This window comes from Myxocyprinus asiaticus, chromosome 10, assembly GCF_019703515.2.
Source record: "Myxocyprinus asiaticus isolate MX2 ecotype Aquarium Trade chromosome 10, UBuf_Myxa_2, whole genome shotgun sequence".
Lineage (NCBI taxonomy): Eukaryota > Metazoa > Chordata > Actinopteri > Cypriniformes > Catostomidae > Myxocyprinus > Myxocyprinus asiaticus.
Genome location: NC_059353.1, coordinates 17039243 through 17053525, shown reverse-complemented (window position 1 = coordinate 17053525; position 14283 = coordinate 17039243). Strand labels below are relative to the sequence as shown.

Sequence of the window (14283 nt, the reverse complement as noted above, 5' to 3'; positions counted from 1 at the left end):
ACAACCCAGCCATTTCACAAGAATACAGATGGGCCTCAATTAGGGTGATATTCTGAAGTATAATTGCAGTATTGCAAACAGTAAGCATTCCTTGTCATTGAACAGATCATGTTTGGGGTTCAACTCTTGTTTTAACTGATGACTATATTCCACAACACGTCACAGCCGTCCTTTGGTTATGTCTTAATCACAGGGGAAAAACTCTTACTAAAATAGGAAAAACTCACCATTTGGGCAAGCTTAACAATTACATGTTAAGTTTATTACTCTAGAACACAGACTCTTAAGTAAGTGAGGCTTATGAATAACCTGACAGCAACATTAATTTTTAGCAGAAACACACTGTAATATTTCCGCAATTTCATCATTATGAAACAAATAATCATGAGGGCAATGCAGGTTTGATATTAAACAAGATTTAATGATGCAAGGATGATATTACATGTCAGCTGTGCAAATCATTGATCTTCTTAAAAATAAACCTTATCTAATCTGTACCGTATTTAATCAAACACCGTTAAACATCCAATAATTATTAAAAAAAAATAATAATAATTTGAAATTGTGACGAGGAGGGGGTGGGGCTAATCAGCCGGGAGGGGGATAAAGACGAGCCAGAGGAGCCAGTTTGAGAGAGAGAGAAGCATGCGGCCACATTGCATGTGTGTCTGTGTTTGTTTTAAGTTGTTTTAAGTTTTGACATTAAACTTACATTTACTGTTCAGCCGGTTCCTGCCTCCTCCTTGCCTGTCCTTATACTGTTACAATGGTGCCGAAACCTGGGAGGAAGGAGGGATGCGCTGTCACGGAGTCCTCACCACTGCCATCCGCCAAATGAGCAACCGCGGCCGTCTGCCTGGGGACAGAGGGGTCGCTGCCAGCCGCCGAGAGCTGGAGGAACCGCTGCTGTCTGCCGAAGAAGGGGAGGAGAGGTTCTGTCCGCCAGGGGCCAGAAGACTCGCTGTCATCCGCCGGGGGAGGAGTGAGCTGTCATCCACAGAGAGCCGGAGGAACCGCTGCTGTCCGCCAAAGAAGGGGAGGAGCGGTTCTGTCCGCCAGAGGACTCGCTGCCATCCGCCGGGGGAGGAGTGAGCTGTTGTCCGCCAGTGGGCGGAGGAGCGGTTGAGGACCTGGTGACAGCATGTCTCTCTCTCTCCTCTCTCTCTGTCACTCCGCCTCGTTCTTTCCCTCTCCCCTTTCCCTCCCCTCGTCTCTCCCAGGGCTCCAGAAAAGCAGGAAAGAACTGCCAGCAGGCACGGCTGGAAGGGCAACGCCCCCCCTCCAGGAAGGGAGGGGAGGGGAGTGCGTCATGCCGGGGGTTTCCCCGGCCTAAGTCGGACGATGGAGGAGTGTGATGAGGAGGGCTATTCAGCCGGGAGGGGATAAAGATGACCCAGAGGCAACAGCTCGAGAGAGAAAGACGCACGCGGCCGTGTTGCATGTGTGTCTGTGTTTGTTTTATGTTGTTTTAAGTTTGAGTTTTGACATTAAACTTACGTTTACTGTTCAGCCAGTTCCCACCTTCTCCTTGCCCATCCTTATACTGTTACAGAAATTAATAGCAAATATTGGTGTACTGAAAGTATTATAATCACTGTGTAAATGTAATGTCCTCCACGCTTGGCCACACCAAGCACTTCTTCTGCTTTTTAACATGTGTGTATGACCCTCAGTGAAAATTAGTCCTTCCACGGCATCCCTGCTCCCCCCTGTGAATCTTTCTGGGGCCTAGTCAGGGGTCTATCTCTGTTAAACAGATTACAGCAAAAGGACTGATTGTGTTAATCAGAGCCTTTAAAGCCTGTCTGCTACACCCGTCTGCTCTCAGTGTCCTGAGCTACAGCAGTTGACAGCGGCATAAAAATGCTGCACTGTCACCAGAAGGACAAGGAAGGATGGGATGGTACGGATATTATGAAAAGGTGGGTCTATCTGACTTATATATTGGCCCCGGGTGGGTGATAATTGTACTGTACATATGCCTTACTATGCCAAAACAGATAAACATTCATACTTTCATGGATTCTTACACTGGAGTAGCGTTCCTCCAAGTCACTGAGCATGCTCCATATTTCTTGTTACAGATCCCATGTTTTTATGTCCTTCTCACAGGTGCAAAGCAGCGCAAAGTGGTATCATATGCTCAATACAGGTGGAGGAAACCTCATTTGTCAAAATGCTGTGTGCTATCAAACACCCTGTTTTTAAAGTGAAGTGATTAATGTCTGCGCCGCTAGCGGCACCAAACAGAACTGTAAAAATAATCACTATTTTCAAAAAGGTTTCCAAAACATTACCCCCGTCTTTCATTGGCTGACCAACAGATAGTCCTATCCAAAACTTATGCCATAGTTTGTGCCAATGTTGTTGTGTCAGGCTGTTTGGAATTCTCAAAAAAACAAAACACGTAATATACACAACAATATATTGATAATCACCACAGCATTTACGGTTTTCGAAGAAATCAACCTACAAATGTCTTATTGTTTTCTCTGCAAATTAAGCTGGTATAGTAGAAAGTATTGCAACATTGGAAAAATTACACACTTCACCTTAAGTGAAAATTAAAGAAGTGTGACTACTTCAAAAGTAGCATACAAAGCAAATAACAGACTGCAATCAGATTTTTGCAAATCAGAGTCTGGTTTTGTAAAAGGAGTCTGGTTTTGCAAAGTCAAGACCACATAAATGATCCCCTTGAAATTACATTTTGGAATCGCCATATTGACTTCTTAATTGACAGTGAAAGGTTCAAATCTGAACCCCATCCAAAACATGTACTGTAACTACAGGAAACTTGTCAAGATGTAAATCCACAAGAGTAAACATACACTTTTTCTATATCTTATCACCAACACAAACACTGTCCTCCAACAATTCTCTCAACCAGACAAACTTCAACAGTCCTCAAGCTGCCTGACTGGTGCACTGGCACATGCTGGCAACTTCCACATAATTTTCCCCTAAGGCAAAACAAAAGCCATGCTTTAATAGCTCAGTTTGGTGTTGATGGCATGGATCCATGGCCGCTGTACCACAGCAGGGGGGCAGGAGCAATGGCAGATGGAGATACAAAGGCTCTTTCCCACTGCAGGAACTAAAGCCCGTTTTAGGTACTTTTACTCAGAACTACTACTTTTCATTGCTTTGGCACATGAGGAACTATAGTTCCTCTTAGCTGTTAAGAGAGATTTTTTTTAGCACCTACTCTGGTGTAAGTACTTTTTAGGAGAAAAGGGACTTTCATCACATCTGTACTGTGTGACTATACAGAAAATAAATTGATTTCTGCATTACTACATTGAATTTTTCCTGGGATAACGGACATAAATAATAAGATGCTTATTGAGAGTGCGGTAATTGAAATCTATTATAAACGTAACCATAATGAAATCTAATCTAATTGAAACATACAGCATGTATGAAATCTAATTTAAAAAGTTTTGCATGCCTGCAACAGTGTGGTTAGATCCGTTCCTGGTGTCCTCCATCAGTGTTTTTGTTGCTATTGAATCGTGCATGCAAACAACGTTGATGCAAGACAGATGTGGAAACTATGTTAATGTAACGTGTAGTGTCTATGGAGGTGGGATAAGAGACAGTGTCAGGGGGGTCCTAGGCCTTGTTTATGAGGCCAGCTGCAGACGTAATAAGAAATAAAGGGGGAATGGGTGTAGTCCACATAGCCCTCAGATGAGATGGTAGAGGAAGCAATATTTACACACAGTGTGCCCATTATTGGATATTATAAAGAGCGGCTCCAAAATTGTTAAACATTTAGGTGAAAAATGGCTCCAAATAGTGCTTTTAACAAAACAAAAACGGTATAGAAATTTAGTTATTCCAATGTACAAAGCTAAGAATTCCCTGTTGTAAAAAAATCAGGGAACCAGTCCAGGGTCAAGCTGGTTAGGCTGGTCTGTTTTGATGGTTTTAGTGAGGTTTTAGGCACCTTTGAACTGATCAGGCTGGGAGAACACCTGGCTGACCAGCTAAACCAGCTTAATAACAGTTAGGCCAGACTGGGAGATCAGTTAGACCAGCTTATATTTTCATTTACATTTATGTTTTTGGCAGACACTTTTATCCAAAGCGACTTACAGTGCATTCAAGTAATACATTTTTTAACAGTTTGTGTGTTCCCTGGGAATAATTTTCATGACCCTGGCATTGCTAGAACAATGCCCTACCATTTGAGCAACAAGAATCCAGCTTAAGGCATGTTCACATTTACCTCCGCATGGTGAAATTCACGATCGTGCGGATTCCTATTGAAATGACTGCATTTCGCCCCCGTGATTTCGCCATGCGAAAGTAAATGTGACCAAGCTTTTAGACCAGCAAAACCTTTTTTTGCGTCCTGCTTTTTAGAAATAACAGAGGCTAAGTCTTGGCCCAAAATACTCTCAGATACACTATTAAGCTAAGCAAAATGTGACGGTCCTGGGCAGTTTGCAATCCTTTCTGTATCTGCAATGATCTCTCTTTTCCAAATGTTAAAAGAAAGCAAATATTTCAAAGCATCAGCAAACTGAATCCCATAAGCTGAGTTACTTAAACATAATTAACAAGAAAGTAAGCAAGCTGCTGCAACCATACACAAGATAATTTAGATCACAGAGTGAACAAAGAGTTATTGGATTGGTATGAATCCATCTGGTTCTCAACTGCTGGGTTTCAATCCAACAATGGGTTGCAGGTCTGTTCTAATAGGGTCATGGACCACAGGGTAATAATAAAATGTAACTAACCGTATAATCGTGAATAGTTAGAATAATAAAATAGGCTTATCAAATTTTAAAGGGAGAAGAAATCACTTCCCATATCTTTTAGCATTGATGTCAAAGACTGTGTGTCCAGTCAAACTCTACTGTATTTTGGTGCAAATTAATCTCTCACTTGGTACAAACTAGCCAAATTTAGCAGATGCCAACATAGACAGGTTGCTTGATGTGCCCTCATCCTCGAAAATTGTGAACAAAACTATGCAAGTTAAAAGAAAATACAACCCAGACTTAAGAATTACGGGTTCACTTTGCAACAAGGATAATCATGGTTTGTGCCACCACACAATTTCGGGTTGCCACTTGATGTCCAATTAAAAATCGGGGTCCTGAAGCAAAATCAGCTAACAGTAACAAGATAATTTCAACACATTCACATCTGTCTTTGACTTCCTCAGGACTTCTTACAATGCCGAGATGTTAATGGCAGCTGAAATAAGCTTTTCCTCCTTGCTCTTTTGGATGTGCTTGGCGGGAAGAACAAAACGATAAAACAGATTGTCGTGTTCTCTTTCCCTGCCACACCTATTTTGTTTGTCAAAACACAAACAATTTTGTTTGGTCAGACCAGGACAGTAGAAAAAAAATAGGCTTATTGTTAAACCCTGCAGAGGTTATGCATAATTGAATGTGGAATTTTCATAGTCCACATTCTTAAGAAGAATTAATTGATCGGAAATATTGGTTGTCAGTTGTTTAGTCCGCATGGCTCTTCTAAGGTTTCAGCTTGTGTATTGTTATAATGTCTTATTATAGTTCTAATCTGTCACAGAATTAGTCTAAGTGCTTTCGTCATGCTGCAGGTTGGTGTGAAGAATGATGGATTGTCCTCTCTCACACGTGCAGGAGTTACATTAGTTTGCTGTATTTGAGGCAGTGTTGAGCAAGAGTGGGGCAACATGAGTACAGCGGCAATCCCATGAGATCATATTAATCCTGTTCGATGTGGGCAGGACATTAATAGCAGTCTGAAAGGCTTGCTTATTCCCAGGAGTCATTTATTATAGCATGTCTGTCAGATACAGTGTTCTGTGTGTGGATATTGACAGGATTCGCCAAATTATTCTTATTTGAGATAATTTTTTTGTAATTTGTTACATGAATGTTGGGTTATAAGTGCGTCTAGACACAAATCCACTGTTACAGAATGTCATATATCGCCAAAGAATTCATTGCATGAATCACATGATAAAGAAACAGCAGTGCTTTATGTTGCAAGATGAAAAGCACAAAATCTATATGGGGATAATAGTGTGAAACCCAAACCAGAGGAGCTTCATTCTGAGAGCTATGGGGTGACCACCAGCCATGGCTTGGAATCTCGGGTCAGGGTTTAGGGGACTGAGATCCTCAAGACAGGAATGTATCTGGAAAAGGAATCTGGTGTTGGAGGTGAGACACTCTTTCGGGGAACATTTTAAAAGCAGGGATTCCTTTTTTAAAGCAGAGCAGCTGTTGTTTCAGGCGACATGATCACTTCATCTACCCTTTTTTAAGGTTGCTCCTCTGAAGTGGACTTTGCCGGTATTTTTAACATAGCTGACACTTGGCCGAGCCTGAAATGTATTTGTGCTTCTGTAAATGAATGGATGCATGTGTTGCTTGAGGAATGAACTGCATTCTTCAGGTTGGTATGTGAGCAGGGAACATAAACACTCCTACACACACAAACACACACACATGTTAAAGTGAAAAAGAGGAAATTGGAAATAGATAGGCCAAAGTCAGATATGTGAGACAGGGAAAAAAAACAGCTAGTTAATTGAGCGCGACAGTTGGGTTCCAGAAGTTAAAATCCAATTCATTTTCTCCATATTGAAATTGTTTTTAGCAATAAAGTAAAAGCCTTTTATGACAGACCTACTATGAGTTCAGATGTTGTAAATCAATGGTAAATGCTTCTGAAGAAACCATAAGTCGAGATGATTTACACTCTTTCTACATTCTTAACAGCTGAATGCTAACTCACACAGATATTCTATATAACATTGAAGATTTAAAAAAAAATAAAAAATACAAAATACAAAATAAAAAATGTCTAACAAACACACAGAATGTCTTTAGTGGACCACAGGGTTAACTCTCACTTTACAGCACTGTGAAGTCCATCACAGGTGGTAGTGCAGAGCGGAATGGGAAGCCATATGCTTCATAAATCTCTCTACGAGAGGATGAACCCAAAAATCTCTATGGGAAAAGCTAACCTCAGTCATTATGGTCTCAGAATCTATAGGCATGGACAGATATGCTCCAACACGATCTTAATGACACACTCTCAGTACTGATTAGTTAAGTGACTCAGCAGCTGGCAGAGGAAGGATGAGGGCTTGTCTGAGGGAGAACACAGCCTGAGGGGGAAGCTAGGGATTTAGCAATATCATTACGCACTGCTTGACCCAAGTGAGGATTCAGACAGGAAGGAAGGTAGTAATGTTCTGTAGCTGTAGGGGTGGGAGGAAAGTCAATATTTTAAAGTATTGCAATATTTTACCTAACAATACTGTATCGATATTCTCACACCAAGAATCAATATTTTTTTTACACATTCTTTCACACACACATTTTCCATGAATACTTGAAAAAAGATGACTGACCACAATTCAGAGAATGGAGTCCAAACATACTACAGCATACACAATTTTATTTCTTAATTTAGAACAAGCTAAGAATATAATTGTGCCCACTGTAGATGAAGAGTCAACAAGTGAGTAAAAGATCTTAATATTTTACAGTTTTGAATAACTATATATAACAAATAGTCAAGAATTACCAATCAAACAAGCACAGTGAAGTATCTTTAGGTTAGACCTGGAGGAAATCAATCCTGATTTTCAGACATATTTTTTTATTAATTATATTTTTGCCTCAATACTTCTGTTAGCCCATAACAATGTCTCCGATTAAGATCCTGGGGTGACTATTAAAATGTTTTCAATACTCATCGAGGCCGTAGTTGAATTCCAGATTAATTAAAGCCATACTGGCCGCTGTGCTGGGTAAAGAATCTGAACTTCCTCCTGACAGTGGCCCATTACTATAAATAAATCATGGAATGTTTATGTTGTCACTTCTGTACAAGGCTGTTTTCTAAACCTCATCATTCCGGCTGGTTCCATACACGTGAGTCCCAGCTCTTAATCTTGGAAGTGTCTCAGACCCCTTCTGTCCTCTGTCCACCCCAGACAGATGTTTAATTACTCATCACATTTACTATTGCCCTGTAACCCTCTGCTCATCACACAGACTGTATTCATGTATTGGTGGCTTTGTCCGGCCACACTGGTCTGATCACAGAACGATCTCTCCCTTGCAGTAATAGGTATTTTTATTTGTGTCTATTGCCAGAACTCTTGTGACAGAGCAGTTGATTATATCCCTATGAACTAAATCAAGGGTAGTGTGCAAAACAGCTGTCTATTTCATAGGGTACAAAAAACTGCCACAAGTATTCCTTAAAAATTATTTAAGTCCAAAATAATCCAAAATTGAAGTCAATTATCACAGAAAATTTTCCCTTTGCTGCATCTCTTAAATGTCATTCTTCATTCCACATATTTGAACTGGTGTGAACCATTCAATTACAACACATGAAAGAACCAATAGCATTTTACATGAAGATGTCAAATCCAGTGTGCCAATTTTTTATATGAACACGATTGGAAATGAGATTTCAGAGCTTCAGGAGAGGGGAAGATTATCAGTGAATAATGGCGGAAATTTCTGTCTTTTTTGTCCTTTTTGGAGTTTGACAGACATGATCCATACTAGAGGTAGACCGATATATCAGTTTTACTGATTAATCAGTGCAGATAGTTGCTTTTTGGAACTATTGGTTTTCTGCTAATATCTATGCTGAAAGTTTTTTATTCCTAATTTTTTTAATCCTCATAAATAAACTTCATATGGGGAAATTATATACACACACACATACTGTATATATGTGTGTGTGTGTGTGTGGGCAGGTTTAAGTGGTTTACGATGACTTTTTTTTAGGTTACAAACTGGTAATTACAAGGGTATTATGCTATAAATGTGGTTTATGAGGACATTTCTAGTGCCCCCATAATTCAAATCACTTAAAAAACATATTAAATGATGTTTTATTGAAAATGTAAAAATGCAGAAAGTTTTTTGTGAGGGTTAGGTTTAGGGGTAGGGTTAGGAGACAGAATCTATAGTTTGTACAGTATAAAAATCATTATGTCTATGGAGAGTCCTTATAATGATAGCTGCACCAGCATGTGTGTGTGTGTGTGTGTGTGTGTGTTGAACTTTTCATCTGGTGAATATATAGGCTTTAAATAGCTTAATTTGTTAAATTTTTACTTATAGAGCATTGTAACAGAGCCAAGACTCAGTAATTTTTTTAAATAAAAATCCCGGTGTATTTAGGGCTTGTTTATAGTTAAAAGTCCCACATTATGCATAAAATCTTAATTTCCGGTTTATTATTAGAATTTTGGTTGCACAATAAACTGCTTTTAGTATTTTATTCATTTTAGACACTTGTAGCCTCAATGTCTGTGCCTGTCATAGTAAGAAAAAACGAAGAACTCTTTGATCATTCTATAAATCGTTTTTGTTTTTTTTAACTATCAGCAGATTAATCGGTTATCTGCCTTTTCCACCATCTTAGTTATCATATCAGCACTATCACACTATTGGACGACCTCTAATCACTTGTGTAAAGATTCATCAAAGTGTCTCCACTGTGTCCAATGGAAAAAGTAACAGCATACAGGTTTGGAACAACAAGAGGATGAATAAAAAATGAATAATCTTTTTTGAGAAAACTCTTCAAAACCATTACATCACCAAAGGGATGAGAAAAGCCCTTATGAGCAATAACTGCTTTTGAGCAATATGTAATGTAAAAAGCACTATACCAATAAAACTGAACTAAATAAAAAAAAAGTGTCTTGACCTTACATTGCACTTGATACTTTTAGGGTCTATAGCACTGGATGTGTATACTGCTGCAGTGGGTCAGTGCGTTCTGTGTGATGTCTGTGCTTTCATTGCCAGCAGGTCTGTTCTCATGCTGACACACAGACTGAAGAAACAAGCATGAATAGAGACTCAGACAGAGGGAGAATTTCACATCATAGGCATGAAACATATCCTGGGGGTCTTTACTGGGGCATACATGAGTCACGAGGCATCTATAATCATTTTACTTTGGATCAAGATGGGATTTTGTTCACTGCTGTTTTGCAAGCAGCATTCATCTTCAAAGGCAATGGTCTGGTGTTGAATAACCTTTGAACTTGTAATGGTTGTGAGAGGGACTCTCAATTTTTTTCTCACCTAGAGTGACAGAGTGCCTTTAAAGATTTAACACCTAATAATCAATCATGACATTCACCCTTTTACACTGCTTCAAGTTATAGGCCATGTTTTCATAGTTAATTCATAGTTGACTCCACCAAAGATATAGCCTAGGCCTACATAAGATATGGACTATTAGATATAGCTGAGATAGATTTCAGTTGTATTAATTGCAATAACAAAGGAATTCAATAATTAGGATGGGCTATTGATTTTTTTTGTTTGTTTGTTTTTTGTTTTTTTGTTTTTTCACAAAGAACCACAAGGGTCTGTAATCATTAATCATTCAGTTATTCTGGCTTTCTATATATATGCACAGTAAAAATGATAAAATAAGCTCAGCAACATCATTTTTAAGGCAGCTTCATCACAAAGGAAACAGTGAGATATGGTTCTAGTGATGTAGTTAAGTTTTCCCCTTACCTTAACAAAGAAGGTATCCATCTCTGTTGAGTCCTGTCCGGTTTTTCGTGATCAGGGTACCACTTGACTCCGTACACTTTATAGATGCTCTACATTGACGCGCTTAACATGCACGGTCCGGACAGTAATTCCTCTGTTAAAACTTTCCTTTTTGAAACACTCTTGACAAACTGATTCGGAAACCGCTGTAACGTGTAGATAACTCCGGCGTGTATTAAAAGAAGCTCGTGTGCATCCCAGCGGTGTTCCTGACCTGCTCCTCTCGACCGGCGTGCGCTTCTGTATCTTTGTGTGAAGAAAATATTGAGACAACCGGCTTATTTGGGTATGACCGAGGGGCGGGACACGAAGCACCGCCCACTGGACACGCCCGTGTGTGAGAGCACCAGACTGCTGGGGCATCTCAGTTTTCAAGCTTTATTCAAGCAACATTACAAATTATGTTGTTTGTTTATGTGTTTACAATCATGTTTCTTTCTTTAACATTAGTTAATGCATTAGGTATCATGAACAAACAATGAACCATATATTTTTTACAGCATTTATTAATCTTTGTCAATGCTAGTTAATAAAAATGCAATTGTTCATTGTTAGTTCATCGTTAGTTCATAGTGCATTAACTAATGTTAACATATACAACTTTTGATTTTAAAAATTAATTAATATATGTTGACATTAACATTAACCAAGATTAATAAATCCTGTAAAAGTATTGTTTATTGTACTTAGTTCATGTTAACTAATGTTGTTAACGAATGTTAACTAATGTTAATGTTCACAAATGGCGCCTTATTGTAAAGTGTTATTCTTCCATTCTTTTTTCGGACTTTTTCTAATCATGTCATTACTTTAAAAGGGATGGTTCGCACAATGAAAGGAAATTTCATCATTTAGTCACCCTTATATTGTCCCAAACCTGCGTAATGAAAGTGAATGTCTGATCACTCAGCCTAACATTTCCTTTTGTGTTCCACGGAAGAAAGAAAGTCATATGGGTGTGGGATGACATGAAGGTGAGTAAATGATAATGGAAGTTTTATGTTTGGGAAAGTTCACACAAAAATGAAAATTCTTTCATCATTTACTGACCTTCATGCCATCCCAGATGTGTATGACTTTCTTTCTTCGGCAGAACACAAACAAAGATTTTTAGTGGAATATCTCAGTTCTGTAGGTCTATACTTTGAACTTTGGAGCTCCAAAAATCACATAAATGCAGCATAAAAGTAATCCATTGGACTCCAGTGATTAAATCTGAAGCAATATGATAGGTGTGGGTGAGAAACAGATCAATGTTTCAGTCCACTTTTACTTTCACTTCCACATTCAGCCACCTACTGGTTAGGGCTGGTCAAAGGTGGAGATTTATAGTAAAATAGGATTTATATATTGATCTGTTTTTCACCCACACCTATCATATTGCTTCTGAAGACATGGATTTAACCACTGGAGTTGTATGGAATACTTTTATGCTGCCTTTATGTGATTTTTGGAGCTTCAAAGTTCTGGCCACGATTTACTTGCCTTTTGATGACCAACAGAGCTGAGAAATTCTAAAAATCTTTGTTTGTATTCTGCAGAAGAAATAAAGTCATACACATCTGGGATGACATGAGGGTGAGTAAATTATGAGAATTTATATTTTTAGGTGAACTATCCCTTTAAGCGAGAAAATGAGTCTCAAGAATTGTAGAACCACAGCTGTTTTAATGAATTAAAAAAATGCCATTACACATACAGGATGATATCAAGTGAATTTTGGCATTTACGAGCATGACAAGAGAGAATGAAAAATACATCAAGGAAATTTGATATTGGGGAAAACTGAAATCTGGAATGGCCTTGAACCACTTAAAAGTCACTGGATAACTATCATCACTTAAAAATGTAAATATTCAATATATTATTTAAAACCCCTTTGAAATATGCATATGTCTTTAAAATATACAGATTATTGTATGTATACACAGTAATATCAACCCAATATCGGAGAACAGTTGAGAATGATATGATGAATGATATGAGGTTGCACTGATGAGAAGCACTAGCTCAGCATGTTTGACCATTATGATGGGGTTAATTATATTCAAGTGATCTTCATTGGATGTCTATTAGTAACTCCTCTAAGTCAAAGTCTGAGGGAGGTCTTCTAGTCTCTATCTCTCTCTCTCTCTGTGAGTGCGGTGATACAGCTGCTCTTGCTGCAGGTTTAACCGGCCCTGCTCGGCTCGACCCGATCCCATTTCCAGCATGGGAGGCAGGCATGCTAACGAAGAGGCTAAAAGCTACAGCCCCTAGCATCAGTCACTAGTGCACCTCTTGAAGCTAGGGAAGTGAGGTTTACACACTGCACAGCTACCTACTAGCTGGCTACTGTTACACAGGCACAGTTCTATCCAACCTTAAGTTAGCTTTCATTCAGCCTGGGCTACAAAGACTTAGAAAGGCCAGAGATAATGATAAACTAGGTTTAAACAATGATAAACAGAACACATGATATATGCAAAATAACTAGTTTATCATCAAACCCTTTGCTTTACACTTTACTGAGTTGGGGCAGGGCATGAATCCTTAAATGACTGGGATCATCATAAGACTACAAGTCTGAAAATAACATGCAATCTAAATCTACTTTGATAGGCCTTAATTTTAAAGTGCATCATCACCTCGAAATATATGCCCTTGTGTTTTGATTTGGTTAGATAAAAATCAATAGAAATGGAGCCAAGCAGTTCTTATGGGGATAAAATAATGTTCTCTCTGAAAATGCATTCTCTGTTAACTTTCGCTTTATATTCAAAGGGACCAGTCATAAAAGCACTCACTGGGAATGTGGTAGACATTAATCTGTAGTTGAGTGGTCTGTGAAAGATATCGAAGCCTAAAATATAGTTTAAATGGCCCTGCTAATATCAAATTCAGTTGTGAGCTTTAAGAGCAAAGTGAATGCAGTTCATATAGCTGCAAACCTCAGAACATTGAGTCTTTGTAAACAAATGTGAGAAGTTTCTTATGTTGAAGAGTATTAGTCAAAATTCATATCACTTTAGCACTTGTCCTCATTCACATCTCTGTACTAGAAGTTAAAGGATTAGTTCACCCAAAAATTTAATTTTTCTCATCATTTACTCACCCTCATGCCATCCCAGATGTAAATTACTTTCTTTCTTCTGCTGAACACAAACGAAGATTTTTAGAAGATTGTCTCAGCTCTGTAGGTCCTTACAATGCAAGTGAATGGTGGCCAGAACTTTGAAGGTCCAAAAAGTACATAAAGGTAATCCATATGACTCCAGTGGATAAATCCATATTTTCAGAAGCAATGAGTAATTAGTGTGGGTGAGAAACAGATCAATATTTAAGTTCTGTTTTACTATCAATCTCCACTTTCACATTCTTCTTTTGTTTTTGGCGATTCACATTATTTATGCATATCACCACCTACTGGGCAGGGAGGAGAATTTATAGGAAAAAAAGGGACTTAAATATTGATTTGTTTCTCATCCACACCTATCATATTGCTTCGGAAGACATGTATTAAACCACTGGAGTCTTATTGATTACTTTTATGCTGCTTTATTTGCTTTTTGGAGCTTCAAAACTTGTATTGTATGGACCTACAGAGCTGAGATATTCTTCTAAAAATCTTTGTTTGTGTTCAGGAGAAGAAAGAAAATCATACTCATCTGGGATGGCATGATGGAGAGTAAAATTTTTGGGTGAACTCTCCCTGAGGTTGCAGTTCTAT

The 14283-nt window shown here is 38.6% G+C and overlaps 1 protein-coding gene across 1 annotated transcript in view; it reads right to left on the bottom strand.

Moving 5' to 3' along the window:
- The window catches only part of myo10l3 (myosin X, like 3), a 112005-nt gene extending 101195 nt beyond the window's left edge, over positions 1-10810 (bottom strand). Inside the window, exon 1 of the mRNA XM_051708809.1 lies at positions 10536-10810. Within this exon, the coding sequence (XP_051564769.1) occupies positions 10536-10556 (21 nt within the window). The 5' untranslated portion in view covers positions 10557-10810. The remainder of the gene's footprint in view (positions 1-10535) is intronic.
- Positions 10811-14283: the final 3473 nt, after the last annotated feature.